Source organism: Mobula hypostoma, chromosome 6 (assembly GCF_963921235.1).
Source record: "Mobula hypostoma chromosome 6, sMobHyp1.1, whole genome shotgun sequence".
Taxonomy (NCBI): domain Eukaryota; kingdom Metazoa; phylum Chordata; class Chondrichthyes; order Myliobatiformes; family Myliobatidae; genus Mobula; species Mobula hypostoma.
Window position 1 is genome coordinate 133,057,502 of NC_086102.1, and position 16,006 is coordinate 133,073,507.

Genomic DNA, 16,006 nt, shown 5'->3' on the forward strand with positions numbered 1-16,006 from the left:
TTTTTAAATAGCGCCAGTTGCATGTGTTTGTGTTCAAAAAACAATGATTCTGTTACTAATAGCGAGAAATAAGCAGTAAGACAGTAAGCAGAAGTAATCAGTAACACAAGCCAGGAATGAAAATGAAATGATTTCACTACTTCAACGAGTAGTGAATTTGAAGATAGCAACAATCATCTTGGATGTTACAATGAAAATGAAGATTTGGAGGATGCATTCATTGAAAGCATTATTTAAAGGCAGTCCATTATCTGCATTAGGTGTCTGAGCAGATTTTGTTCATTTACAGTCAATCAAAAGAACACAGCAGCGTACATTGAATGAATTCTTCCATTGATAACAATTAGGAACTATTACAGTACCCAGTTTTCTGGTACTGTAGTAGTATTGGTATGTTCTAATTTGATCTGTATTTCATTTAACATTAGTTTGTCTCTTTTATACTATTTTAACCACTGTAGCAGTTACATGAAAACAAACCAAAACTGCTGAGAGACTAAGCCAGGGTAATCGACACAGTATGGAGCGCTTCCAAATAATGAAATTCCAAACTGAAAAAGGCATGTTCGATCCTTTATTATGAAACCAGCAAAGATAAATGATCTTGTAGCAATAAAAAACTAAAAAATCAGCAATATAATGCTCTAATAGTCTAATAGTGATATGAGCATTCAAATAGCATAACAAATGTTCTAACAGCATTTCAATTAACGATCTAGCTCGCGTTCCAATAACGTCCTAATTAGTGATCAACAAAATAAAATCATTTCTTAGCTAACCCCCCCTCAACTAGTCTAACTGACTAACTAGGCATGAATATGTAACAATACTAATTTGCATTTCCCACACCCCAACCCATATGACAGATTCCCATAATAAATGCGCCACAAACTACAATGCGGACAGTTGGAGGTAGATATATGGTTCCAACGGACAGAAAATAGATACATGACTGCTATATCCAAGCCCCTTAATTATTATACTATAATATTTACAGCTACATGCTACAAAAATAGGACACATGAAAGGACAAACATTTTAACATTTATACAAATGCCCTCTTTCTTATTTCTTCTTCCAGTCAAATCTTGAAACAGTCATCTAAGCCAGGGGTTACCAGCACTTAGTCCAGAACAGAGTGATCTTTACCACCATTCGCTGTCAGGTCAGTAAATCAAGTCAAAGTCATGAAGCTTCTAGAATTGTAGCTCCTCAAACCTCTGCCTCCTGTAGAAGACAATCTTGGTTATAGATTGGCGCAGACATCTGGTCTTGGGCTTGATGCGCACCCGCTCCACCAATCCTCTTCTGTCTGGAAAAACTTGAATGACTCCTCCCACGATCCATGTGCTGTGTTGTCAATGATAAACACAATGTCTCCTGGGAGGAAATTGTGTTTTGTACCTGCCTATTTCTGACAGGTTCACCTGGAAAGACCCTGTCCAGAGGTAGATCTGCCGTGCACTGGCATTCTGGAGCTGGTCGCAACTGTCGACAAACAACACACTTAGACAGGATTCTTCTTACAGCTGCCAGCACTGGGAATCCAGTACTTTTGGCACAATGAGGTCTGAGATATGAAGGTCCTTTGCCGTTATAACAGGATGTTTAGACTCTTCAGGCATGGCTACCCGACTAAGCCGTCCACCACTCTCAAGACACTATCTTCAAGTACTGGAATGAGCTTGAAAATATGGCTGTTCCTTTACACTTTCTCCCCTTTGCAAACTTGAAAATTCATCTGGAAATTTTTTTCTTTGACAAAACCCAATGATCTCAATTTCATCCTTTCTGAGCTCCTCTACTGAGACAACCTCGGCCAGTTTGACCCTTGGCCTTCTCAATCTCTCTCTCTCCAAACAATACCCTTGTTATTCTTCATCCAAGTCAAACTGAGCAAGAACAATGTTCACTTGCTTCCTCTTCCAAGAGCAGGTCCTTAAACCTAAGAACCAGTCTACTGCCTTCCTCAAACAGGTCCAAGATGAAAAGTGATGGATTATACGTGTTACTGCGTCCACCTCCTCTTCAATCTGCATGGCGATTATTATAACATTCCTCCTGACTTCTGGATCAGAAGTTCTCTAGAACAAAGAGGATTCACAGACCATTCACTTTCAGGCTAAAGATGCTGAGGCCCTGATACCCATGTCTTATTCTTCAGGAACGCTTTCACCTTCAACCCTCTAGAGGGCACATCTGCTGGGTTGCTTGATGTGTTTACATACCTCCATTGAGATGCTTGTGAGACCTTACGGATTTCTGACAGTCTGTTTGCGATGAAGGTTCTTGACACACCTCTGCACAGAAGTACTATTAGTCCAAAACACTGAGTCATGAAGCTGCATGTGCAACTCCTTCCTCTACAATGTGTCCATACGGCTTGCCATCGCAGCAGCAGTGAGCGCCATATGAGGGATGGAGCTACCCTAGATCTTCCCGTGATAAAACCATTGTGCACCTGAGGGCATGTGTTGTGCAACTGCTCCATGGCCAGTTTTGCTTTGACAGTAAAATGGTCTAACTCACAGGAGTAACTTCTCCAAAATCCAGGGGTTTCAAACATCTAACAGCCTTGAAGTCTTCTGTCTTCTTCCAGCCAGCTTGTTTACTCATGAGTGGTATAGAGTCATCCCAGTCAAGCCTGTTTTACGTAGATCTTGTTGGACCTTAGCAGATAGCACCACCAGACTCAAGAATCCTAAAAGATCATAGATGGAGCTAACTGTGGAGAGGATCTCCCTTCTGGTCTATCTTGGATCATGATCTTAAACTTGAAAGTATCAGACTGAATGTACCAGTACTCTCTCCACTGAATGTGTATCTTGATCCAAATCCAAATTTTTCATGTCTATTGCTCTTTGCTGCTCTGGTATCACAGTCAGCACACAATGTCTGTTGCTTATTTACTTTGTGAGTTGAAAGCTGCATCTAGCACAAACGGATACAAGATTGTGATAGAGAGACTCTGCATCTTCCTCAGAGGACACTCACACAAGGCAATCACCAACATAGACGCAATGAAAAACCTTATTGACTGTTTCGCAGCTAAACTGTTCTTTATTGCCTTCTGTGCATTTCCTTACAGCGAAGTTGGCACAGCTCAGTGATGAAGTTGTTTCAAAGAGATGTGCTACCATTCTAAAGTCCACCATATCTTGGCTGAGTTCACCTTTAGACCGTCAGAGAACGTTCTGCAGATCTGCATCTTCTGCTGGTACTTTAACCTGATGAAACATTGACTCAGTATCTGCCATGATCACCACTGGTTCTTTCTGAATCTGGTCGTGACTCCAATTAATGAGCTAGTAGGATCTGGTCCCTGTAAAAGCTGAGCATTGTGATATTCCCTGAAAAGTTGCTCCACAGTCAAACACAATATGAGGTTTCCCTTTTCTGGGGTGATAGGCACCAAGATGTGGAATATACCAGACTTTCCCATCACTGTGTTCCAGATCCTCTGCTGGCACTCTTTCGGCATAACCTTTGGAGGTGACATTCTTCATGAAAGTTGCGTAGTCAGTGTGAAATGACAAATCATTCTTGAAATTCTTCCTTGGGTTCAGAGCACACTGTTCAGCAATCTTCCTATTATTTGGCATGTTAATTTCTTTCTTTCTGAAAGCTAAACTAATCTGGTCGTCACCATTCAGCAGTTTCGCAGAATGTGTAACCAGCTCCATGAATTTGTGATATTCCTTTGACAAACCAGGTTGTTCATCCTGACTGCATTCGGGGGAGTCTGCCTTAAACCGCTGCTGACAAAGCACATCCAAGTTCAAAACTGAGATCCTTTTAGCTGTCTGCTCTGGCTGTGCACAGTCTCAACCATCATCATTGTCTCCTTTCACAGTGGTCCATTCACAGTCCAACCCAACATTGTTCTGATTGCATAGGATCCATCATTAACAATGTAAAACACTTGTAATGGCTCCAATGCTTTAGACACATTTGTCCCTAAAGCAGCTCAATTTCTGAATCAATTCTGGCAAATGGACATTTGTTTCAGATGAGACCATCCCTGGAAATCCCTCTGTCACGGAATTTTCCATTGTGGACAAATATACTTTCCTGCTTATAGATGTTAGGTAGTTCACAATAGTTTTCACTATCTATGCCAGCCACTTCCAATCCTGAAACAAAGTAGCTACTCATGATCTTCTCTCGACCCATGGTGGGTAAGAGAGTGTGTGTCCTTTTTCCTGGTGAGATTGAGCTTGATCATAAGGCCCACTGTGCAGAACATTGCCGTGCTTCCTTGATCTAGGAAAGCGTAAGTAACCGCTATCTTGTTACCCTTCTTAGATTTCACTTGTAATTGTACTCCCTTTGAATACTTTCAATTGGATTAGCCTTAGTTTTTGCTTTAATTTCTCTTCTACAAGCCCCGATTCTGGGGTCATTGGCGCCAATTCCATGCTTTGATACGTTCATGTTACTTTCTCTAGTGGCACAACTTGCAATTAACTTGTTGTTCGCCTGCAGAGATATTCGATTCAATAACCCTAGTCAACAAACTGGCTGTGCATTCACAGCACTTAAACCAGACCAACCAAACAACCTTCAATTCAAACATCAGCAACCGGAATTTTTCAGCACTTCAGTAAAACAAGGTGATGACCCCTGAGGGAAACACCACACAATTGAGCAATGGTCCCCAATGGATGGGCAGTGATGACCATTAAAAACTGTGTTCAGGCTTGAAACACACAGCATGAATCAACAAGGTCGCAGATAATCCCACCGTATGGTGCTCCTGTTTGTGACATGTTGTTCACGGTGGTGTGATTCCAATTTTGCCAGTGGGTCTGAGGAAATCCTTTGCCATAGACTGCTGTTCATTTAGTATAACTATCTTTTTTCATTGACAAAATGTAGCGGTTACTTGAAAACAAACCAACGCAGCTGGGAAATGAAACCAGAGTAATTGACCCTGTATGACGCACTTCCAAATAACGGATTTCCGAATCAAGAAAGGTATGTTTGATCCTTCATTATGAAAACAGCAAAGATGAATAATCTTGTCACAGTAAAAAAACTAACAGAACTAAGTTAACAATATAGTGGTCTAACTTGTGGTCTAATAGTGATACTAGAATTCAAATAGTGTAACTAAGTGTTCTAATAGCATTCCAATTAGTGATCTAATTTTATAGGCATCTGTTAGTCTCATGAGACCATGGATTTGCGCCTTGGAAAGTTTCCAGGGCGCAGGCCTGGGCAAGGTTGTATGGAAGACCAGCAGTTGCCCATGCTGCAAGTCTCTCCTCTCCACACCACCGATGTTGTCCAAGGGGAAGGCATTAGGACCCATACAGCTTGGCACCGGTGTCGTCGCAGAGCAATGTGTGGTTAAGTGCCTTGCTCAAGGACACACATGCTGCCTCAACCAAGGCTTGAACTAGCGACCTTCAGGTCACTAGATGAACGCCTTAACCACTTGGCCACGCGCCAACCTGATCTAATTAGTGTACCAATAAAATCCCAATTAGCAATCAACCAAAGATCATTCCCCCAACTCTCTGACCCTGAACTAGACTAACTAAGCATGAATATGTATCTATACTAATTTGCTTCTACTACACCCCAACACCCGTGTGCCAGATTACCATAATAAATGCGCCACAAAATACAATACAGGCAGAAAATAGATACATGGCTTCAACAGGCAGAAAATAGATACATAGCTTCTACAACTACTTCCATGAAACTTTGACTAATTGGGGTAGCCACTTAATTGGGTCAAAATGTACTGGTCTCGATGTGCCCCAATTAACCAAATCCACTGCAATTGAGGAAATTGTGTTTCAATGCCATGAATACGAGAATGTGATCATTGAACAATATTGAAGACAATTGATTCAGTAAAATTCAGTAAGAACATTTTGACTCAAGAAAGCAAAATCTTGGTCGGGGCAGTACTTAAGGGGTATATTAAAGGAGGAAAAATTGATGAGAAGAGAAGAGAATCAGGTAGCAAACTCCGGAAGTTAGAGTCTTTACAACTCATGGTACAGCATCAAAAAGCTAGTGCCGTTACCAATAGCATTATTACAAAGACAAAAAGATGACCAAATATCTGGTTATTATGCTTAGTTTCCTGTTTATTCTTGAGTCTAGCTTCTAATCTCATAAACCTACTGTCACAAAGACTATCCCCTTCCATCCCTATCAGAAGCCCAGCTCTCACTCCTATCTCAATCTACCTGCAGAAGGAATCATGCCACTGTTACCTCCTGTCTTAATAATTCCAAAACTCTCCTGGGCAGTCTCTCATTCTTTAGCTTTTGTAAACTCCAGTTTATACCATCACTGTTGTTTATGATCTTATTCACCTATACAGGGCATGATGCAGACTGATAGCCCTTTCCTCAAAGCAACTGGACATGAATACCCGTATCATCTAAAACTTTTCTATGAGAGAGTGAGCACTGTTGAAACCAGTTCAGAAGAATCTAGAGCACACTATAGCAGGATTGAATATGGAAAGTGATGGACTACGGGATGATGAAAGTAGGATCATGATGGGACAACAAGGTGGAATGAAAATGAGAAGAGGTTCAGAAGGAGAGAAATTGAGGTAGAATATTATATATATAGAGAGAGAGCAAGAATTATGTGAGCAAAAGACATGCAAAGAGCTTACCAATGATGGTGAAGAAACCTCAGTAGAGAGGGTCAGACTTTGGAGTGCTATGAACAATGGAAAAATGGTGAAAGGAGGAGAAAGACTGATAAAAGTTTCCATGTGGTGCATGTAGTGGTGGTTGCCAGGAGGGTAAATGGGAGAAGGTGACCAAAGACAGTGCTATAGCTTAGCTCAAAGGTTACCCAAAGTCCCACTTCAACACCAAGCAAAGTCTTACATTAAATTTGTGTGTCTCTGGGGGGGGGGGGGAGGAGGCAATGAGTAGGACATGAGCCTTACCACGTTTTGTGAGGTGTTTGCTGGTCGATGGGATGCTGGAACAAGTTTGAACATGATGCTGCCTTCTGACTTGCTCTATTTGAACAAATAATAGCTTAATTGTTATTTTTGTCAAAATATGTTCACAGATAATATAACATGGTAGCAAAAACAATTTCTAATCAATTATGAAGTAATTATCAACTAGAAGTATCTCTATCCAGCTGCCTATTTACTAATGATGATCAGATTCAGGTCCCATCTCTCATCAGATGAAGCTTGAAAGGGGAGACAGGACCATCCACATTCTCTCTCCTCTATGAAACCTTCATTCACCTTGTTCCCATCACTCAAGCTTCAGCTTCAAGTGCAAATGAAATTCTGATGACACCTACGTATGTCCTGTGAGTGCTGGGGTTATGTGGTCAAAAGACTAAGATCAGGAGAAGGCAGAAAGACGGCAGGATCTGAAACAATAGGGTGGAATTGGGGGTGCAATTGGAAAGAGCAGAACCTAGCCCAGCCTCAGCCACAACTCCGCAAACATCCTCCCCTCCCACCCCACGATGAGTGGGGAACTTGAATTTCAAACACTTTGCTAGGTTTACACTTGAAACTTGGTAAATCACTTTACCAGCAGAAAGTGTTAACTGGGAATTAAAGCTTTCAAAGAAATGAGATGGAGAGGTGAGTACATCTGAACTTCCACGAGAGAAGGTTCTATCAGGATTGTGACTTCATAGCAGCAGATTGGACCTTAACACAAAACTAGGGCCCTCTTTCTCCACCCGATCCTGTGCATCTTAGATCTCGCTTTGATAAAGTGTTTTCATGTCCTGAAAATTATGAAGAAACTAACCTCACCACTCTCCATAATCACGACCCCACAACACCCATCTGAAGATCAATTTTTCTCTTTCATTCCTGGAAGTGCTGACTCTCACTTAAATGTTGTCTTTGACTCATTTTTATTTGGATTCTTTCCCTTTCTACCTCTCACAGGGGCAGAGTTCCTGGAGGACCTTGTTCTCAGTGAGGAGAAAATCCTCCTTTACTCATGATGCTTATTTTCTTTGGGGGAGGGTAGGGGACAGTGGCAGAGCTGCCTCACTGCTCCCGTGACCTGGGTTTGATCCTTTCCTCTGGGGCTGTCCATGTTAAATTTGCATGTTCTCCCTGTGACCACTTGGGTTTCCTCCGGGTGCTCCTTCTTCCACCAACATCCCAAAGGCAGGTAGATTGATAGGACAGTAAATTGTCCCCAGTGTATAGTGATAGAATCTAGAGGGGTTGATGGGAATGCATGAAGAACAAAATGGGATCAGGGCAGAATTAGTGTAATGGGTCAGTGTGGTCTTACTGAGTCAAAGGACCTGCTTCTGTGCTCTGACTCTACAAAAGTGCAGGCTTTCACTCATATTGGACGCATTTCCGGGAAATGCTGCTTCTTAGGAGAAAGAGTTCCGTATCTCTTCAAGGTACCGATGCTCACCAGAAAACAGTTCATTTCTTCCCGGGGAAAACAAATTCCTTCTTTTCTGAAGACTGGTCTCCACTGGTTATAGCTTCCTACCTGACTCAGAAATGCAGTTAAACCTTGTGATAGGGTTTTTTCCTGAAGCCAGTAACTGATCTGGATGGCGGGGTGGAGATACGTCTCTACCAAAGGAACTGTAAGGCGCTCCTGCCCTCAACGAGCCTGCAGGTCACCCTTGGGCAAGATGTAGTGCCTGATTAGCCCCCCCCCCCCGCCATGCGCCATGATCAGGGTCACATGAACCATGGGAGCAGTGGTGGATGGTCATACGAGCAGCTGGTGCATATCACAAGTCCCACTTATGTGACCACTGACAGGCTACGAAGGCCATGATGAGCCATCCAATCTCAGTCAGAATGGGAACCACAACAGAGCAAAATTCTGATAATCTGCTATCCAACTATTCAGACATTCCAATGGTTCAGCACCTGGCTTGCTAAGTAATATTTATTGCATTCCCTTTCTGTGCACCGAGGCCCCAGTTCCCACACCACTATTCCTCCCACTGGGGCTGGGTTCCCATGCTCTCCTTTAGCCTAATCTGCACTGGACATCCAATGTCCAGGAAATTCACTCTCCAGCAGCACCAATGTACTGAGTGGGGCAGGTCACTGGAGCTTTCCTGTGGCAACTGGCCTTAGGATGGCTCTTGACGATCAAGCAGCGAACCCGCTGGAATGTTCGTGGATCCTTTGCAAATCCAGACAGAACTCAAGGACCAGTGTCCATAACACCATAAGACATAGGAGCAGAATCAGCCCATTCAGTCCATTGAGTCTGTGCTGCTATTCCAACATGGCTGATTTATTATCCTTCTCAACCCCATTCTTCTGCCTTCTCCCTGTAACCATTGATGCCTTGACTAATAAAGAATCTATTAATCTGCACTTTAAATATACCAATGACTTGGCTTCCACAACCACCTGTGGCAATGAATTCCAGAGATTCACCACCCTCTGGCTAAAGAAATTCCTCTTCATCTGTTCTAAATGGATGTGTTTATATTTTGAGGCTGTGCTCTCTGGCCCTAGATTTCCCCACTATAGGAAACATCCTCTCCATGTTCACTATGTCTAGGCTTCTCGATAGTTGATAGGTTTCAATGAGATCCCCCCTCATTCTACACCCAGTGAGTACAAGACCTGAGCCGTCAATCAGCAGTCAAGTATAATACTGGAAGATAGTCAGCAACTACAGAGAGCAGCTCGGGTAGCGGGGGTCACTGTTGGAGAGGGTTAAATACTGGAGCCAGGAAGGATAGCAGTGACTACAGAGGGACAGCTGCCATTGCACTGATAGAAAGTCCCTACCAGGAGCTTGATGATGTGTTCAGGATCAAGCCCCGCTACTGGTATTCCATTTACCTCGACTAATTTGTCCCCAGCGAACAACAACCCTGAAATAAGAGAGAGACGAGGTATCCATTAATATATTAGTGCTGTACAAATGTCTAGGGAAATGTCTGTTTACCTTTTGCTCCCTACTTTCCCAGACAGCAATAGGAGAACATCAGGAATTTCAGCCATCTGCAATCTGCGCAAGAGTCAAGCAAGTGACTGATTCTCACTGGAACACTTCTCCTTACTTTTCCGGTTCTAACAAAAAGTCTTCATCCTGAAACTCTTTTTGTTTTTCCACAAATTCTGCCTGCCCTGATGAGAGTTTCCAGTATTTTCTATTTTCATTTCAGACTGCCAGCATCTGCAGTTCTTTGGACAATCCCATGAAGGCACGCATACTTTGGGAATAAGGGAGTGTTCATCTTTGATCTGGAGAAAGTGAGTGGAGTTGAAGAAGTTGTTCAATGTAGGAATGAGCTCAGCCAGCTGAATGAGGGTGGCGGTGGAGGAGAATGTTTGGGTCTCTGTCCAAGAAAGAAGCAGAGGCCCTTCAGACGATAGTGATTTGGGATGGAGATAGAGAAGCAACTGTACATCCTTAATGAAGACAGGCCTAGTGTCACAGATGAAAGGGGGAAGGAACTGGACAAAAGGAGAAAAGATGGAAGGAACAAATTTAGTGGGCAACACTAGGTAGGAACTGTGGGTCTGCCTAACAGTCTTGCTTGTGGACCTTGGAAGGGAGGTAAATGTAGACTGTGCAAGGTTGAAACCTGTGCTTATTTCCTTTTGAGACGTACTCACCGCTGCGGTCGGCAAGACCACCACAGATCACTCGAGCTATCACTATGGCGCCAGTCACCTCATGACGTTTGATTGTAGCACCCTATGTACAGAGAACCAAGGCACATTAAATACGTGTTGCAGATCCTTCTCAGTTTCATGGCAGCTATTTAAAGCAGCATTGTTCTTGTTTGTGTGCACAGTATGGGAAAACAGGTCACTTATGCAGCCTGAAAACACAATTAATTAAAGTCTCAATGTTATTCACTGTATAATCTTTTCTGCTGTCACCTGCTGTGCAGTTCTTAGATATACCAGGGAATTAATGGGCATACAGCCAAATATGTTCTTCTGTATAAGTAACCAACTCACTTCTGATATCAAACCATGTTTATAACCACAGCATGTAAACAATCCACTTGTACAACCCACCTACAAACACCAGTGGTGTTTAAGTGACAGGACACCTGTTTGCAGTGGAGTTCCTCAAGATTCATTGCCAGGTCCTGTGCTTTTCATCGTATGTATCAATGACTTAATCGTAAAAGAAGAGGATATATGAAACAGACTGAGAATGATACAGAATTTGGCCATGTGGTTGAAAGTGAGGAGGAGAGTTTTAGGGCTTTGGAATCCATGTCAATGGACACAAAATGGCAAGTGGAATTCATTCAGGAGAATCATGAACGAATGCATCCGGGGAGTACAAACAAGGCATGAGAATAGAGTCATAGAAAACTACAGCACAGGTAAAGGCCCTTCACCCATCCAGTCCATACTGAACCATTTAAACTACCTACTCCCACCGACCTGCACCTAGACTATAGCCCTCCACTCCCCTCCCATCCCTGCACTTATCCAATCCTCTCCTGAATGTCGAAATCAAAATCGCATCCACCACTTGTGCTGGCAGCTCATTCCACACTCTCACCACTCTCTAAGTGAAGAGGTTTCCCCTCATGTTCCCCTTAAATATTTCACCTTTCACCCTTAACCCATGACTTCTAATTGTAGTCTCACTCAACCTCAGTGGAAAAAGCCCGCTTGCATTTACCTTATCTATACCACTCATATTTTGTATACCTCTATCTAATCTTCCCTCGATCTTCTAAACTCTAGGGAATAAAATTCTCATCTATTCAATTTTTCCTTATAACTCAGGTCCTTCAGTTCCAGCAATATTCTTGTAAATTTTCTCTGTACTGTTTCAATCTTATTTACATCTTTCCTGTAGGTAGGTGACCAAAACTGCACACAATACACCAAATTAGGCCTCACTAATGTCTTATACAACTTCAACATAACATACCAACTCCTATATTCAATTTTTTGATTTATGAAGGCCAATGTACCAAAAGCGTTCATTAGATAGATAGATAGATAGATAGGTAGATATACTTTATTAATCCCGAGGGAAATTGGGTTTCGTTACAGCTGCACCAACCAAGAATAGAACGTAAATACAGCAATACAAAAACCACAAAAACAATTAAACAACAAAATGCAAACTATACCAGATGGAAAATAAGTCCAGGACCAGCCTATTGGCTCAGGGTGTCTGACCCTCCACGGGAGGAGCTGCAAGTTCGATGGCCACAGGCAGGAACGACCTCCCGTGCTGCCCAGTGTTGTATCTCATGTCCTTATCTACCTGTGACACCACTTTCAATGAATTATGGACCTGTATTCCCAGATCCTTTAGTTCTACCGCACTCCTCAGTGCTCGACTGCTCGCTGTGAAAGACCTACTCTGCTTGATCCTTCCAAACTGCAATACCTCACGTTTATCTGCATTAAACTCCTTTTTGCAGCCCATTTTTCCAGCTGGTTCAGACCATTCTATAAGCCTTGATAATCTTCCTTGCTCTCTACTACAACCCCAATCGTGGTGTCAAATTTGCTGATCCAGTTAATCACATTATCATCTAGATCATTGACATAGATGACAAACAACAAAGGACTCAACACTGATCCCTGTGCACTCCACTAGTCACAGGCCTCCAGTCAGAGGCAACCATCTGCTACCACTCACTGACATCTCCCACAAAGCCAATGTCTAATCCAGTTTACTACCACATCTTGAATGCCAAGCAACTGAACCTTCTTGGCCAACCTCCCATGAAGGACCTTATCAAATGCCTTGCTAAAATCCGTGTAAACAACATCCACTGCCTTGTCTTAATACACACAGATAGCTGAAGATAGCAGAACAGGTGGGCAAGGTGCTAAGATACATTTCATTATTGGGATACATTTCATTATTGGCTCAGACGTTGAACATTAAAGCAAAGATGTCATGGTACTACAATATAAAAATACATGTTAGAAAGCAGTAAGAGAACCACATCTCTCTTCCTCCCCCCACTACCCACCCCCCCAAGCCTTCTTCCCTTCCCTTATTCTCAGGCTCTGCCCTTCTCTCTCTCACTCTCATTGTCAGCCTCAGTCACAGTCAGAACTGCTCTCTCAGTCTCTACAACAGTGCAATTAACTAATAAGTTATGAAAGTGGTCACGTAGGTGCGGGATGTTGGTAGCTGTGGGAAGTTTAGTATGATGAGAGACTAGCCATTACCATTAGCTAGAGGAGGCTGAGGAGAGGTTTAATCAGGGTAAGTAGATTGAAGAAGCCCAAACGCGGTGACCAGGAAGGAAGTATTTCCCTCAACAGAGTTCGCTGACTAGGTGGCAAGGGTGAGAGTGAAACTGAGCACACGTTTTTCACCAAACGATGGTAGGAGTCTGGAGCTCATTTGTTGGCAGGGTGTGGAGGCAGAAAGCTTTTTCATAGCTAAAAAAAATCTGTACAAGGGCTTCATCTGTAACCAATAAGGATATAACTGGAGTGTGGATTAGTCTCAAAGATCCCTTTTTGCCCAGCATGGACACAGTGGAGTATGCATAGTATGGAAAGGACTCCTTCCATACTATATTTTGCTGTGATTCTCAGATCAAAGTACCCAACCCATGCACGTGTAGAGCTCATATGCCTGAAGTTGAGAGGGGCGAGAGATGAAGTTACAACATCTAAGGGGCACCTGGACAGGTATTTGAATGAACAAGACATTGTGGAATATTGTTAATGCATGCAAATAGGATTATTATGGTTAGGTACAATGGGTAGTATAGACACAATGGGCCGAAGAGCCTGTTTCTATGCTGTACGGCTCCATGAAGGCTGACGGTCTTAAAAACGGAAAGGTCGAGACTGACAGAGCGAGAGAGTGAAAGCTGAGAGAAACAGACACTGAGAGGTGAGTGAGAGAGGGAGGATGAAGAGGAAAACATTCAAAGTAAAGACTGAGAGAAAGAGAGAGAGATTGAGGGAGTGACTGAAAAAGGGACCGAGAAGTCAAGGGAGGATAGAAGCTGTAGAGTGAGAGGGAGGAAGGCTAGGAGTGAGGGGGAAGAATACAATGAGAGATGTTTTCAGTTTGAGCAAGTTTTAAAATAAAGGAAACTGAGTGAATTACAGCCTGACAACAGACTTTCATCACCTGTCCTTACCAAAGGGTGGCTGTTTTTCACCAGGCACACTATCCGCAAGGCTTCCTCATCTTCAGGGATGTCATCTGGCAGCGGCGGCAGCAGAGGTTCATAGTCTTTCTGAGCCACAGTGTCGTGAACAGACAGCAAGGCCTGTCATTCAATCAAACCTTCAGTTGTTACACTTCGCAGGAAATGTTAATGAGATGACTTCATTTAGGTTCTTCAGTATGTCATTTTGTCCGTATGCCGGACTGTGTGTGTGTGTGTGTGTGTGTGTGTGTGTGTGTCCGTCCTTGCACTATATGTACATTCTTCTGTGCACGTAAAAGGCCCTAATGCACATATATTTCGATCTGCATTGTCATACAATCATGTGGAATTAGATCATCTTGTACATTCCTCATATCTACGTTTATGCCCATATACTAATTTGTAGTAGCCAGGTTTTATCTACACCAATATGCACCTTGCATGTATGTATGTAAATTTGTCCGCACACCTTACCTGCACTCACACGTCCTTTTTTTGTATGTTTTATTGTACGGTTTAAGTTCTTGTAAAAGGAAAGGAACAATCATTTTCCCTTGTAAGGGGGTCCATCACGTCTGGGTTAGAGCTCAACTTCTGCCATATTACTGAAACCATACGACGAAAGGAGTGTGTTAATTTGGGCTGGGATCGGGAAGCCTTGTTGGCATTTCTACAGGCACACTATGCAATCACGGCTCAAGAAAGTCAGCTGGGAATCACAAACAGGGTGTGCAGTTGTGACTGAAAACGCAGCTTTAAATCTCTGTGGGTACAGTCTCAGGATGTAGCGCCACTGGCACTGATTACCACCTCTGGTTTCCATGAGAAATGGTATTTAGGTTTCTCTTTGAACAACTGGCAGATTGTTGTGACACTAAAATCACAAGTTGATCATTCTGAGAGGGGGTAGGAAGGTTTCTTTTGCTGAAGAGCTTTCATGAACTAGACGGGCTTTTAAGCCACTCTGACAATCTAACATCAATTTCTAAATCCACAGTGGATACCAAAAGAAGATGTGGAATACATAAACCCGAGAATCAAAAGGATAATAAATTATCAGGAGAGAAGGGACAGAAATAGAAAATGTATTCAATATCTAGTAAATGAAAGCATAAACTTTACTAAAAGTGAAAGCAATAATTCTACAGTACAGGAAAAATTGAGTCATTCAGATTTGGGAGTGTGGGCTCATTACACATCAAAAAAAAAGAAGCCAAAGTGGATAAGGCATTAAAAAAGAACTGATGGAACTGTAAGCTTAATGAAGGAAGCAGGGAATGTGAAAGCATGATGCATTCACAAATGGAGGATTATCTGCAGCTTTGACTTACACACTACAAGATATTGAGGCAATAGAGAGGCCACAGTTACACTTGCTGGCAGATATCATGAAGGAATTGAAAATATGTGATAGTTTTGTTAGGCATCAATAATTTTAGAAGCAGTGAAACTAAAGCCTAGAATATAAAAGCAAGGAGATTTTGTTGAATCTTTTTGAAACAGTTGTCTGGCTGCGTTTAGATATTTGCATCCAATTTGATCACTGAACCCCCAAGAGAGGATGCAGATGATGCTGATAATGAGGATCTTCAATAAGTAACCGAGGTGGAGAAATAGAGCTGTTTACCTTACATCAAAAGAACAAAGAGAGGTGATTTGATAAATGAGGATCTTGATAAGTTGAATAAAGAAAATCTCCTTCCAAAGCCAGAAGGTTCAAAAAACAGAGGACAGCAAACTGGGGCCAAAGATCTTGGACTGATGTAAATAAGAACTTTTCTTCACAGCAGACAGACATGATCTGCAAGTCCTCGCCTAAGAAAGATGACAGAAACTAATTGACTGTCACTCTCAATGGGGAATTGTACAAATCCTTGAGAAGACTTTTCAGGACCAGGTGGAAAGGGTGTGGGAGTGGTGT

The 16,006-nt window shown here is 42.5% G+C and overlaps 1 protein-coding gene across 1 annotated transcript in view; it reads right to left on the minus strand.

Annotated features, from left to right (window-relative positions):
* The window catches only part of mpp4b (MAGUK p55 scaffold protein 4b), a 71,387-nt gene that overhangs the window by 32,819 nt on the left and 22,562 nt on the right, over nt 1-16,006 (minus strand). The window contains exons 4-7 of the mRNA XM_063052557.1: nt 14,074-14,205; nt 10,589-10,670; nt 9,755-9,840; nt 6,932-7,003 (exon numbers count right to left, since the gene is read on the minus strand). Of these exons, the coding sequence (XP_062908627.1) occupies nt 6,932-7,003; nt 9,755-9,840; nt 10,589-10,670; nt 14,074-14,205 (372 nt within the window). The remainder of the gene's footprint in view (nt 1-6,931; nt 7,004-9,754; nt 9,841-10,588; nt 10,671-14,073; nt 14,206-16,006) is intronic.